Source organism: Rutilus rutilus, assembly GCF_951802725.1.
Source record: "Rutilus rutilus genome assembly, chromosome: 9".
NCBI lineage: Eukaryota > Metazoa > Chordata > Actinopteri > Cypriniformes > Leuciscidae > Rutilus > Rutilus rutilus.
The window spans coordinates 29,417,812-29,432,106 of NC_140223.1; the positions used below are offsets into that span (position 1 = coordinate 29,417,812).

General features: G+C 36.4%; 1 protein-coding gene across 1 annotated transcript; it reads left to right on the top strand.

The window, feature by feature from the left end:
- Positions 1–4,481: 4,481 nt before the first annotated feature.
- LOC311296503 (uncharacterized protein) lies at positions 4,482–13,767 on the top strand. Its single transcript, XM_084418328.1, has 7 exons — positions 4,482–4,669; positions 6,726–7,106; positions 9,286–9,573; positions 9,671–9,961; positions 10,668–10,779; positions 13,401–13,469; positions 13,572–13,767. Exons 1-7 carry the CDS (start codon positions 4,633–4,635, stop codon positions 13,660–13,662), a joined length of 1,269 nt encoding a protein of 422 aa, XP_084274454.1. The 5' UTR covers positions 4,482–4,632; the 3' UTR covers positions 13,663–13,767.
- Positions 13,768–14,295: the final 528 nt, after the last annotated feature.

Genomic DNA, 14,295 nt, shown 5'->3' on the forward strand with positions numbered 1-14,295 from the left:
TCTCCCCAACCATTTCCTCCTGCATAATCTTTTTTTTTTTTTTTTTTCGCTGCAAATCTGCGCACAGACAATTTGCAATCTTCTTGCAGGCTGTCATTTTTAATAACAATTTCAGCCTTGCGCGAGAACTCCGGTCTCACGCACGCATGATCTTGCGTTATTTCCCTATCACTTCTCGCGTGTGTTTGGTTGTGAAACGTAGTTTGCGAACCAGACAGAATTTATCAGCGACTCTTTCTTTTGTAAAATTATGCAGTGTGAAACCTCCTGTCGCCGATCCATCGTTCAGTGTGCACACAGCACAGCAGATAATCGCGCAATGTGAAAAGAACAGTGACCCGAGTACTTTGAAAATCGTGCAGTGTGAATTCGGCATAACCCCAGTAGCGCGGGAAGGGGGGTGCTGCGGGGGCTGCAGCCCCCTCGTCATAGCATCAGCACCCCCAAGTGGGGGGCTGTGGACAGTGGACTAATATAATATTGTACTTTAAAAACGTGAAATAAAAATAAATAAATGGACAGCTTTAACTCTCGTATGCCTAATTAAGTGAGTGTTCAAGCTATGGAGAAAATAAAATAAAGTTTGAATTTGTCATGCTTTGTTCCGATCAGAGCACGTGAGTGGAGAGCGCATTTCTGAATATTCCGCTCCCTCGCTCATTCCGCTCAGGGTCGCTCGCTCAACCCAGAATAGCCTGCTGGTACCAAAATATGTGGAATAAGGGCTGCCTCCGACTAAAGTTTTTTTAGAAGTTGTTCATTTAAGCCATCAGTGGACAAATCACCCCTTTATATTAATTTTATTACTTAAATAGGCTATATACAGGATAATGAGCGTGTACATAATATAGCCGCGCACGGCCGCACGCATTAAGCTTGCCACAAAGAACCGGCAAAAGTATGAATGTGTCCAAAATAGCAAGGAGACATTTAATTGTTTATTAATAAACTGGTGTTTTCTGTGTCGCTGCAAAGATGGAGTTGGCGATGTGGACTCGCCATGAACGCCAGAGAGAAATGCATGTGAAATACACATTTCATATGATATAATCAGAGAGTAGCCCATTTCTTTTCGTTTTGAATAGTTTCGTTTAAAAGTAGACTTTTCAAGCTTTCTATAATAGATAGCCTATAGCATATTTCTCAAATCTGTGATGCACAAGCTGAGTTTCGGCGCCCTCCAGTTCACGTGCAATGCAAGTGATCATGCCGGTGCCTTATTACATTGTCTGCTATATATTTGCATCTTATTTATTAAATAGGCTACAGGCAATTGGTTAATAAAACATTGATCAAAATTAAGATACAATTTATACAAAACGAAAATCTTCTAAAAATTGTCTTTCTACAAAACAAAACTCAATGAAGTGGTAAAAATCATGTCTTACCCACTCCATGTCTCCAGTCATATTGCATCTCATGTATCTTTATCTTTCTCATGCTACATATGCTCACTTTCATAATCAACATCGATTAAATTAAAAAAATAACATTAGCCTATAATATTTAAACATAAATATAAAACTAAATGTTTTCTTTAATGGCTACAACACATACAGTACAGATAAATTTCATGTCTTGTCGTTGGCCACAACATAATGACGTCACATATTTTCCAACCCAGCCCCCAGCCCCCCCTCCATGAAACAGCTTCCAGCGCGCCTGCATAACCCTCGCTCTTTGAGCCACGCTGTTGCTTTGGGGGTCCGGTGTTGTGCCGAATTTCGAACCCCTGACAAATTATTACCCTCCTCGTTGAAGTCAGTAACTGATTGCCTAATCCTAACCCCTCCCCTACAACTAATCCTACCAATGCTAGGGGGGGGGGGGTAATAATTTGGCACAACACCTGTTACCATCTTGTCTATTGCTCAAGTGGGCATGAAGTTCCTCCTTTTTGTTTGTTTTACTTTCATTATCTGTTTTGTGGATGTTCTTGTTTCTCTTTTTTTTTCTTTTTCTTTTGAGTACTGTGGGTTGTTTTTCTTGGTTTTGTTTGGTATATTTGTTTATTTAGTAAATTTATTTTGAATGTGTTTTTTTATTATTATTACTTTGCCTATACTGTAGCATTGTTTGGTTTATTTCCTTTCTAATGTGTTTCATTTTGTTTTCTTTGTATTTTGCAGGAGCTGAGCATTCCCTTGAAGCAGGCTGGTTTGGTGCTGCACAGGCTTCACTATAACATGGGTTATTATTGCAGTGTCTCTATTTCTGTCTATGTGCTGGGTGCAGCCATACTAGCCTGCTCTTCACAGAGGAAGCCTCAGTCCCTGCAGCGACGTGAAATATATGTATGTTTTTTTTTTTGTTTCTTTACTTTGTTTCTTTTGACCAATACAAGTTTGGTGATAAACTTATTGACTGTCTGTTTAAACGGAAACTCACGCCTGTTGCCTCTTCTGCTTGATTCTTTGGTTATTTCCCCGTTATTTCAGGGTGGCGTAGTCTCTACTGAGCGAGCCATGTTTTGCTACACAGTCATTAATAGACCAAAGATCATGGTTGGTTTTTATGGTGTCAATTCTTTTCAAAGCTGCTAAATGCCGTTGCAGACAGAGACAGTCCTCTACACAAACCAACACTGCTTGCTTGCACAAAAAATTGGGTGAATAAATGTGCAACTTTTTCTTTTTTTTTTAAGTCACATTCATCACATTTCCTAAAAGTATCACCATCTAAATTATGTTTGAAAAAAGATAACCAAAGTGTGTCTGTAAGTATTCAGGATTGCAACACAGGCTCATTAGAAAAAACATACAAGTGGCAACATTTTAGCAAAACGCAAAATACATACCAAGACGAACACTGCAGTTCCCAGTAAAACAGCAAGCACTTTTAATCGTTTTCTCACACAATTATGATTACAGGGGCAGATTATGGATTAATAAAGACTTGTTTTCACGTGGCACCTTGCACAATTATGTTATTACCTTAAAACACTTTTTACCATAGTGATTTATAAACTAATATATTTTGGAGTTTGCATCATTAACCTGCTCCATATGTTCGGTTTTACTGACATATCAAGCTTTCTCGGTAGCTCAGCTGGTACAGTATACTTGTGATGCGGAGAGCTTGGGTACGAATTCCATGAAAGACGAGTCACGATAGAAGAGCTCGAAGACAAGAATTCAAAAACAAGCTAAAATGCCGCGGTTACGATTGCGTTTTATTTCACGTTTGCTTTTGTTAACACTATTGGGTTTAGTCTTTAGTGTAGGTGTACGCTATTTAGAAATTGGGCATTAAGATTTTGCCACCACTCACCGGACATTTCAGTTCAGAACTGCGGTGAACAAACTTAATAAATTAAAAGTGAAAATATTCATGTTCATCTGTTCCGGGAAAACGAAACACGCTTTTAGCTAACTCACTTGACATTTTACTTTGAAACTGTCGTGAAATGTGTATGACTGAACGCCACAGGTATAGGCTACGTTTTTCTAATGAGCCTGAGCTGCAGAATAGAGCAGGATAGGCTACTATAGACTGAAGGGAGAGGATCCAGTCAATGCCTTTGTGTACAAGAGGCCAATCAGAGGTCAAAGGTCATCTACATTAATTCATTCAAACTGTAAGAGCATTTTATTAGGAAACTGGTATGTAGAATATGCAGAATATGACATAAATGGGAATGCTACCTTATAGCTCTTTCCAGGTATTTCCAGATTTTATTGTTTTGGTTATCTTTTTTAGAGCGACAGAGAAAGTATATCTCTTCTCACAAACACAGTTCAGAGAGCTATTTTTAACTGACAGCAAAACACTTGCTCTCTAAACTGGAAGTGGTATGTGACCATTACCATCACACTGACATAAAGCCACACAAGTCAACCACCAAAGTGCATCAGTAAACTCACACACAATGTTCCATCCACTTGACCATTCACAAGGTCCAAGCAAACGTCTGTAAACAGGTGTATTATGAGGAAGACTTGTAGACCTACTGTCTTGGCCCGGCACTGATAGCCTGTGTGTGTAAAGACAGAGATACCCATACGAAAAATAAGTTTATCCAAGTGTGCTATTAGTATACTTCTTTTAAACTAAAAATAAGAAAGCATACCTTTCAGTCTACTTTTTATTTACTTCTCAGAAATATACTTAAAATTGCACTTAAGTATACTTGACTTGTAATTAAACTGTAATTCAACACTGATTGTGATTAAGCCAAATGCTCCCATAATAATTTTTGTAACAATGATTGTGAAAGAAAACATAATCCTTATCTGACACATTATCAGGTTCAGAACGCGGTTTGTACTCTTTTGTCAGTCACAAATGGTGTTTCATATATGGTTCAGGAAATCCTATATTTGACTGATGTCACTATATCAGTGCATTGGTGTGATGAGCTCTGACATGACCAAGGAGATTTTTTTTTTTTCATCTTGGTGGGCGTGAGCCTCACAGCAACAAATGAGCTTCTCTTATTGGAAGTAGGTTCATTTTCCAATCCGCTACAAAGAAGGTAAGAAATGAAAAGAATTGAAAGAATGTTACATGTTAAAATGCTTTAGAAGAAGACTGAAGATAGAGGAAAAATTATAAATATCTTTAAGAGAACTGAAATATAATATAATTATTAACATTTAACTTTGGATTTTGTCTTTGTGTTGACCAAGGAACATGAAAGCACAGCTGTTACTTCATTTCCTTTTCCAAGGTACATATTTTTAATTATTCTGAATTACTATAATTACCGTTTTTCTCTTTTAAAGATGTTTAGGTTATGTTCTGTCACAATAAATGTTTGATTTAAACTAAAAGGTATAGATCCGTGCATATTATAATATTTATATAATTTTTTAAGGACTTGTATCGAAGTTAGAAATTTCAGTATTGTGACAACACTAATTCATATACTTCATCAATAAGGCAAAAAAGTATCTATTTTATACGTGGATCTCTGATTTTATTCAATAGTTATTCATAATTCATTAAAACCCCTCAGGTGCTCTTTGGTCATTTCTGACCGGAAAATTTTCTGTTTTGAATTTAAAAAAACTTCATCTGAATGTTATGAAACTTGGTGACTTTTATGGCATTAGATATGTGAAAACAAAAACAAAACTGAGGTCATGATCGGAGCATGCTAAGTGGTCGTAAAAAAAATAGAATAGTGCCTTTTGTGCTCTTCGGTCAAAAATGACCAACCGAAATGAATGGGAAATTGACAAAACCACAAAAATTCTCTACAAATCGGACACGATGCAGAAAAAAAAGTGCTCAGCAATGAAGGGGTGAAACTCTAAAACATCAATAGTGAAAAACATAACAATTAGCCTAATAATTAAAAAAAAAATTAAATAATAATTTATATAATGTTTTAAAATAATAGTAATAATATAAATAATAATAAGCTGTGATAAAGCATTGTTTATTTTATTTTTATTTTATTTTTTATTGTAATGTATTTATCACATCAAATGTATTTACATTTTTTTTTATAAACCTTGGCAAAAAGTATTATTTGAGAATTTCAAAAAAAATAATTCAAATCCACATCTTAAAAGTAAGTAAGTTGGTCCAAAAACAACTAGAGAATTCACAAGCCTCTCCATAGAGAGCAATACAGGCATCTGGTGGTAAAACCATGCAATAACATGTAATATTAAAAAAATGTATCAACAGATGGCGATAATCTGACTTCAAAAAAATTGATTTAAAAGGCCTAGTCTATATTAATCAGAAATACTGCAATAATTGAAGAAATATTTGTAAAAATTTGAATTTCTTTTTTTATTATTAATTTCAATGGCAAAAATGGACCATAAATATTGCATAAATATTAATAAGTAACATCACATTTTCTCTAAATACAAAATTAAAAAGAAAAAAATATATTATAGAACAAAAATAAATTGTATTGGTTTTACTGGGATGGAGGAAGTTTCATTTTTAGGTGTCCGTCACTTCTGACCGGGAAGATAACCAGTTGTGCACCCAAATGAAGAGCACCTGAGGGTTAAATATCACAGGCTAAAAAGTAACTAGCACTCACTAACACACACTAGTTTTTGAGAAGATTACTTTTTTAACACCAGTACGTTTAGCTGTAATTGAGTATTATCTTAGCAATGTAACAGTACTTGTACTCTTTCCACCACTGTCACTTTAGAATTTTGTATTAATTAATTTATTAATTTTACATTTGTATCATTAGATATTTGAGTAAGCTGAAACCCAATACTTACGTTTAAAAGTGTAATTTGGCAATTTCTGTCGTCACTGGCTCGCAATGAATTCTGGGGTAGGCAAGGCCATGAAGGCACACCGGTGCTAGGGTGGAGCTTATAGTGTCATTAAGTGTAGGTTGATTGGTTGGTTGGGGTCCGAATTCGTTAAGGTTAAGCTTATATAATGAGGCGTAGGGTTAGTCTTTGGGGCGGGTTACGCTGTTGTCGTCAGACTGTTGTGATGTGTGGTTCTGCCTAAGGACTGAACAATGAGGGACGGGGAGGGGTAGCACATATTTTTGGCCATTTTTCTCTTTTGGCCAAAAATCAAAAATGCCATTTTCAGCAAAAAATGTATGGCGGTGCATCCCTACTAAATGTGTAGTTGCAAAGAGCTGAATCGATTGACACTTATTCAAACTACTAAGTTCAGTATACTACAATGTCCTATACTAAAATAAACAATATGAGTGAAATGAAATGCTAAAAACGCCAGCTTAAATAAACACACAGCCATAAATGACTCCATCTTTTGTCCCACAGCTGTTCTTCTCTATGATACTTTAGCATGGGAAGTGAAAATGCCAAAAGACATTCATGGTCTCCAAGGTTCCTGTCTGGTTATACCATGTTCTTTCTCTTACACATCGTATCCACCCAAAGACCCACGTAGAGTTGTGTGGTATCAGTGGGTCTCTCAAGGTTATCCTTTAGTTTATGATCCTTTGCATGCAGATGATGTCATTGAGAAGTTTAGAGGAAAAACTGATTTATATGTGAACTCAAGTAGGGATTGCAGTCTGCTGATCAAAAACCTGGAATATTCCCACCATGGAGAAAAAATATATGTATGGATTGACCCTGAAAATGTTGGATGGCGCACCTTTGCATTTTATGATGTCACCTCTACAATCCTTGTCGACGGTATGTAAATTCCCAAATTAACTTTCTTCTAATCAGTTTGTTAAAATAACATTTAAAAATAAAGGCCAGACAATTTGCCCCAATAAGTAAAGACATTTGTACATGTCTTTGTATGTTAAAAAAAAAAAAAAAAAAAAAAAAAAACCAATATCAATCAAACACTTCATGAAATTAAGGCAACAGAAAAAAGGTCTTGAACACTTCCTGGTTGTCTATGGAAGTACAGTTGGTTTTATGACTGTAAGTCATTCTCTTCAAATGCTATTGAAGTTAGAAACTTGTGTACCAATGTCGTATGCAACTTTAGAGACGGTCCCTAAATGTGCGAATATCCAGTGTCAAGCCAACTTTAAGCCAGTATTTCAGTGGGAATTGCTTAGCATGAAACTTTGCGTGTTACGTTCTTATTCTGAGTCCGCTTGCCTGTTCCTATCTAGTATAGCCTACATCCCCAATAAGGTGCGAGTTTGGTCTTTTATATCACTGCATTAGTCCATTAAGCATTAAGTGTCCTGACCGCAGGGGAATTCTGGAGAATGATGTATTGAGGGAATCTCCAGTTCTGCAGCACAGCGCGTGATATAAAATTAAGAAAACGAAACAACAGAGAGAAATATATCTCTACTATGTCATATTTAACGTTTTATCTGTACATCAGCATCGGGGAATAACATTATAATCTCGTTCACAGTAGAGAAAGCTGCTTAGCCTACAAGAAAAGCTGCTTTGAGCAAAACTAACTGTTAAGACTTAAATGTAAACACATCTTTTGTGTCTTTATCAGCTTTTATATACAATAGGCCATATACAATATATATATATATATATATATATATATATATACTGGCCCTAATCATCAGAAATACTTACCACTTGCTCCATTTCTGTAAATCCGTTTTTATGAATGAATGACTCTCTCACCTGTTGCTCTAGTCTTTGTCAACACTCGCGTGCACCACCTGCTGGTGTGGAAGACTAACAGCTATGGAGATTCTCAATAGGCAATCTACTGATATTCCTGCCATTCCCGGATGTCAATTGTTGAAATTTCTGTCGAATTTGAACCACTGAATTTGTGTAAGCGAATTTGTAAAGCGAAATAAAATGGACCGAAAATTGCCTGTCGAATATTATTGCCACAGAGTCACCAGATCAGCACGCTCCACCCACTCGTTCACTCTCCCCGTAATTCTGATTCACCGCACCTGCACTTCATCATCAACACACTATAAAGAGACACTTCTCCTTCACTTCCTTGTTTGGTCTCGTCCTTATGTGAACCTACAGACTATATATGATGAACTACACTGGTGGTTAAGGGCTGCACAATAAATCATATTTTAGGCATAATTGACTGCATTATTTGCCTGCTGGTTATTTATTCTGAAAACTTTCATTTTCATTTGACACTTGCATTTTCTTGCATTGGTAAAATTACTCCAAGCTTTCATGTTTGCGGTTGCCAGATGTCAAGAGTTTAAATCCCCCAATCTGAGCTTTGGTTTTTAATGGATACATTTTCTGCCCAGTGTTTGACTTAATCCTCCCAACCACGGCGCACATACTCTTTCTGAACTGAGAAAAAAGTGCTATTGATCTGAAAGCACAGGCAAACATGTAAGTAGGAATTGGCAATTTCCACTGCGATATTTTACTCAAATGAAACTGTAACACAGCCAGTCTGTTTTCTTTCACACAAATATTTTTGCTGTTTGCCAGATGAGGTCAAATAAACCATGCCTCTCTTGATTTGTGCTGATGTGAAAGTCCAATAATATTCAAAGTTTCTGAAATGACAATAATTGTGATTAATAGTCATTATTATTTTTAGCAAAATAATTGTGCATATCATTTTGATCATTAGCTATCGTGCAGCCCTACTGTTGGTTATACTGCTGACATGACATGAGGAACTGACTTCATACATCCTTAAAAAATGACCCAAGTTTGTTAAAAATAATTAAAAAGTGGCTCAAAAAAAGGTTACAAAGTTAGTTAAAAAAAAAAAAAAACACTCTAGTATCATTTGTATGCAGAAGCCACTCTGTTGTTATCTAATGCAATGAAATTCAGACATTTTAAGTGTCCAATTACATTTTGGAGCTACTGTATTACATATAGTATATAAAAAAATATATATAATGTAAAGTACTAAGTATAATGTGTCTGTGAATTATAGCAAGTCCACAGCAGCCGAGCGTCAATATTAATGGAGGTGAAAGGACGGGTGACAACATTACAGTATTATGTTCGGCTTTCCACACGTGTCCATACAGCAAACCAGACATCATTCTGAGTGGTACTGAAGGAACTGACCAAATAAAGGAGGAGGAGATTAAAGACGGCCTGTGGAAAATCACCCTGACACGCACAAGTGTCGTAAAAGCAGAAAGCTTGACTATTAATTGTTCTGTAACATATTATGGTGGCAAAACAGTGAAGGCTACAAAAGACAAAAGTGCTAAATGTGAGTAAACACACATATAAACTGCTTTGTGTGTTATTGATAAGTTCTATTTAAATGTCACATTTGAACCTATTTCAAGATCTCAATTTAATTTCAGGTGTTCATGATAAATTAACGATTGACCCTGAACTGGCAGAAGTCACAGAGGGCGTCGCAAAGAACTTCACTTGTTCCGTCTATCACTCCTGCCAGAGAGAGACTCCAACCATCACATGGAACTATGAGAACATGACGGTCTCAAATGACAGCAAAACACTCTCTGGTTTAAATCGGTCGGTCACCTATTCCAACATAACCTTTCTGGGTTCAAAATATGATCACGGGAAGAAATTGATTTGTACTGCAAACATTTCTGGAAAATACATTATGGCATCTGTTGTCTTACAATGTGAGTGATTTTTTAGCAACTCGTATGATGCGAGATCTATTCATGTCTCATCATTCATTTTGTTTTACTTACACCCTGTCTACATCAGACATGAGCAATGTGACGAAAGGCAATAGAAACCATTATAATCAGTGATCCTGTCTGCAATGGATGCGGCATGATGTGACACAACAAATCCCAAAAAGTAAACTGATGCCTGTTCTATTTCGGACGTCATCCAAGCGGTCTCGCTACATGATGTTTTATTAAAGTTAGGGAGGAGCACGTTCAAATGATCTACCCAATCAGTATAATTGGAGGCCTATTCATATAGCTGACTCACCTTTGTTCCTCGACAGTCTTTTCTGCTTCCCTCCACCACCCCTCCTCACTCTCGGCTAATTTTTACTCTCCTCAGACAGCACGCCAAATATGCATTCTCTTTTACTGTATCTAATTATTTGTTAATGTGAACTTGTGAATTCTGACATGGAAGGATAAATGGATCTGGAACATTCGCTTTATTGCATCCAGTTTAGACAGCCCTTAAGCTGTTGCATCGCTGTTGTAGACATGGTGTTACACATTAAAACTTGTACATCCAATCAAGAATGGAAGCAAGTGCTTTGTTCTGTTTTGTTTTGTTTTATTTTGTTTACTTACATCATTGCCTTGTCTTTCAGTTGTGAGCTTATAATAATTATCAATTATTTTATCCCCTATGCAGACCCAATGCTTATTGAACTGAAGACCATTGGTCTGAACATCCTGGCACCTTCACTTGTGTTCCTCCTTTTTTGCATGATTGCTGGAGTCCTCATATACAAGAGGCGACAAAGGTAACTCTTTGTGTACATTACTTTAGGCCAGAGGTTCCCAAACCTTTTTGTCAGCCGAACCCCTTAAGGCGGGCATACACTGTGCGATGTCTGTGCGATTTCAGCAAGGTTACCTACTCACACTGAACTCACTACTCACACTGGAGTAGATCGCATGCAATGTAAAGCCAAAGCTCGCGTTTTATGTGCTCACACTACACGGTCCAATCATCGAGCTGCGACTTAACTGCTCACACTATACATGTGAAATATGTGCGATAAACCCCAGTGCCGGGTTGCGCCAATAGACCATGATATCGTGTATCCAGAGATATAGTCAAAACAAGCATCAGCTATCAATATCAAGATTATTTAGCATTTCCAATGTATGTATTAAATTATTATTAGTATTATTGTATTATTAGTATTATTAGTGAAGGCCTATATTTTATTATTACATTTATAGGCTATTATTATTAATTTGCCACGCAATAAGTTTATAGCGCATCCCCGCATAAACGACATGCTGCGAAGATTAGATATAAGCTTACTCCTCCTCATTGAAAATTGTCTAAAAACATTTAGGTCGATTACAATGAATAATAGGCCTATAATTAAAATTATTAACAGTCTATGTCCGAACACTGCAATAATCAATCATCAATGAAAATTTAAAACAGCTTTATTTAAAAAATAGCTTGAGATCTTTTTAATGGAACACGAACTGGAGGTAAGCAACAGTATATTTCTAGCTATATTGCAACAGAACTTAAAGATCTCCCTCTTTTTGTTTTCTCTCTTGCTGCATTAAAGATGAAATGGTTAAACTTGTTTTCGCGCAGTGACGGAAAAAAGACTGAGATTAGGGCAATCGGTTCACTAGCTCTGCTTCAACTGTGCGATTTCACAAGGAGTGACCAAAATTTCTTCCAGAAATTCATCCGACCATCAGATTGCCGGTCGTGAGAGGTTTAACGCCTCTCTTTTCCCCCTGTACACTGCACGAACACTGCACGACAAAGAGTAAAGAGTCGTAATACTCTTAAATATAATTGCTATTATAATAGCACATTGCACTAAGCTATAGCAATTTCAGTTTTAATTTGATTAATTGTGCAGCCCCATTTATTTATTCTAATTTCACATTAGATTAAATTATTAGCTTTCAAGAGCACCACGGCACATGCGTGTTGTGTTGATGTGAGAGCAGACGTTGTTGCGTGAATTTGCTTTTTTGCACAAACAAAGCATTTGCGTTAGTTTATAAAACTGAGGTTAAACCACTAGAGTCACTAATTAATAGTTAAAACTTTAATGATTTTAAAGGAGCCTTTACTATATTTCTGGGGCTTGAAAATTGTGTAGGCTGTTAATGGAGGGACAGAAAGCTCTCAGATTTCATTAAAATATCTTAATTTGTCTTCTGAAGATGAACTAAAGTCTTACAGGTTTGGAACAACGGGATGATGAGTAATAGATTTTTTGGTGAACAAACCCCTTGGGCCCTATTTTAACCATCTAAGCACATGGTCTGATGCGTACGGGGCAAGTGCACTTAGGGTGTGTCAGAATCTTAATGAGTAATGGGTGTGTTTTGGGTGTAACATGCAAAAAAAACAATCAGAGTGTAATTTACCATTCCCTTTAAAAAGCTTTAAACCCAGTTGCGCTCGCGCCAAGGCGGATTTGCTATTTACATGGTAGAATTTGCAAGCTAAACGGTAAAAAAAAAAAAACACTGAACGCTTCTCCCGAGAGCAAACAGATCTGCTCGTGTGTGAGGAAAGCGCGGGAAACCATCTACCGGGACAAGCCGGATTCCACCATACCTTTATGTACACAATATTAATATTTTACATTGTAATCCTTTTATTTTTAATATTTGGCTAGTTTGTGTGCTGCTGCACGTCCCTGTGTGTGTAATAAGCAGAGTGTACACGCGTTGTGGACCCGCCAGGGTCACATTACTAACGCATTCTTTAAATAACAAAAATAAATAAATAACAATGCGCCAACAATGCGCCTGAACACAACTCGTTTTCAGACCAGCACGCCCATGGGCGCAAACTAGCAAATAACACTCGTGTTGCGCCTCGCGCCGCATTGCACCGGGTGTATGATGGGTTCTAAAAGTCACATATAAAAATGTTAACATTTCATTTCATTAGATCAAGATAAGTAGCATTTTCAAATAAACATAATAGAGCTTTTTTTTTTTTTTTTTTGAGCAAACTTGTGACACCTTTTCAATTATTTTTTACTATCTGTTAATTTTTCACGCCAGAACTAGTGTAGTTCATTATATGAACTATAAATATGTCCCACAATGTTTAACAACCAGAAAGTGTCCAAGGCTTTTTGTCTCCATTTTGAAGAATATATTTAGGTTTCAGTTTTGGACTACATACAGCAAGCAGTGCTTATCTATACAATATAATGTTTATGTATTTACTCTCTTGCTCTTTTGCTACTTGATTAGATGGTCTTTAATCATCTTATTTTCTATACCTTCTTTTAAAATATATATTATGTAATAGTTCTAGATCATTTTGTGGTGTTTATCACTTTTCTTCAACATGCAACAATTAGGGTATAAAAAAGTTCATGAACATTTTTTTTTCATCTGAAACATCTGTCCCCAGGTCAAAAGATGCATGTGCAGTGTCAGGAAACAAGCCTTTCTCCAAACCTCGTATGCCATCACCAAAGAGGTACAGTGCATTTGAACCCGTCTCTAAAGGCCTAACTTAAATACATTGTTGATATGTAGATGTTTCAGCTTTTGCTTTTTGTCCCCCCCCCCCCAACATCAGTGACCCAAAATCCTACAATGTGAGTATATTATTTTCACAGTGTTACACTATGGAGAACATACTCCGATCATATGACAAATGCGTACTGTAATATGATATTGATTGATGTCTGGCTCTCTGTTTTCTCTTGAAATATTCCATTAAGAATTATGATTGTGAAGCTGAGTGTATCAACATGGAGGAACTCAACATGTATGGAAATATCTGATGAAAATTCTATACATCATACAACTAAAATGGGCTCAATACTGTTTTTAAAAAGGCTGACAATATCAGACTCCATTAATAGTAAAACATTTTTCATGCATATTAAAGGGGTCATGAACTGCATTATTTTATTATTTTATAATGTTTTTGTCACTGTTCTGTTAGTTTGGACTTTTTGTGTCTTGCCACCTTCTGTCTGCGTTAGTCCTTTGTTGTCTTGGTCACTAACTATCTGTCACTATCATTATCTCCAATTATCATGTTTACTGAAGTTCTGTTCTGTTTGTGTTTCATTGTCTCGTCTGTGAATAGATGTGGTGTACTCTCCTGCCTTCTTCGTTGTGTATCTAATGAATTATCAAGTAAAGAGACTGAACTGAATTAGCCTTATTCGTGTTTGTACACCGCCAGTTTGTGACAGTTTCCTGGGGTGCACTTCTAATTCTGCTTAAAAATTGTCATAATAAAAGAAAAAAGAAAAAAAAGTCCTTCCCTGATTTTAGCCCTTTGATTTGAA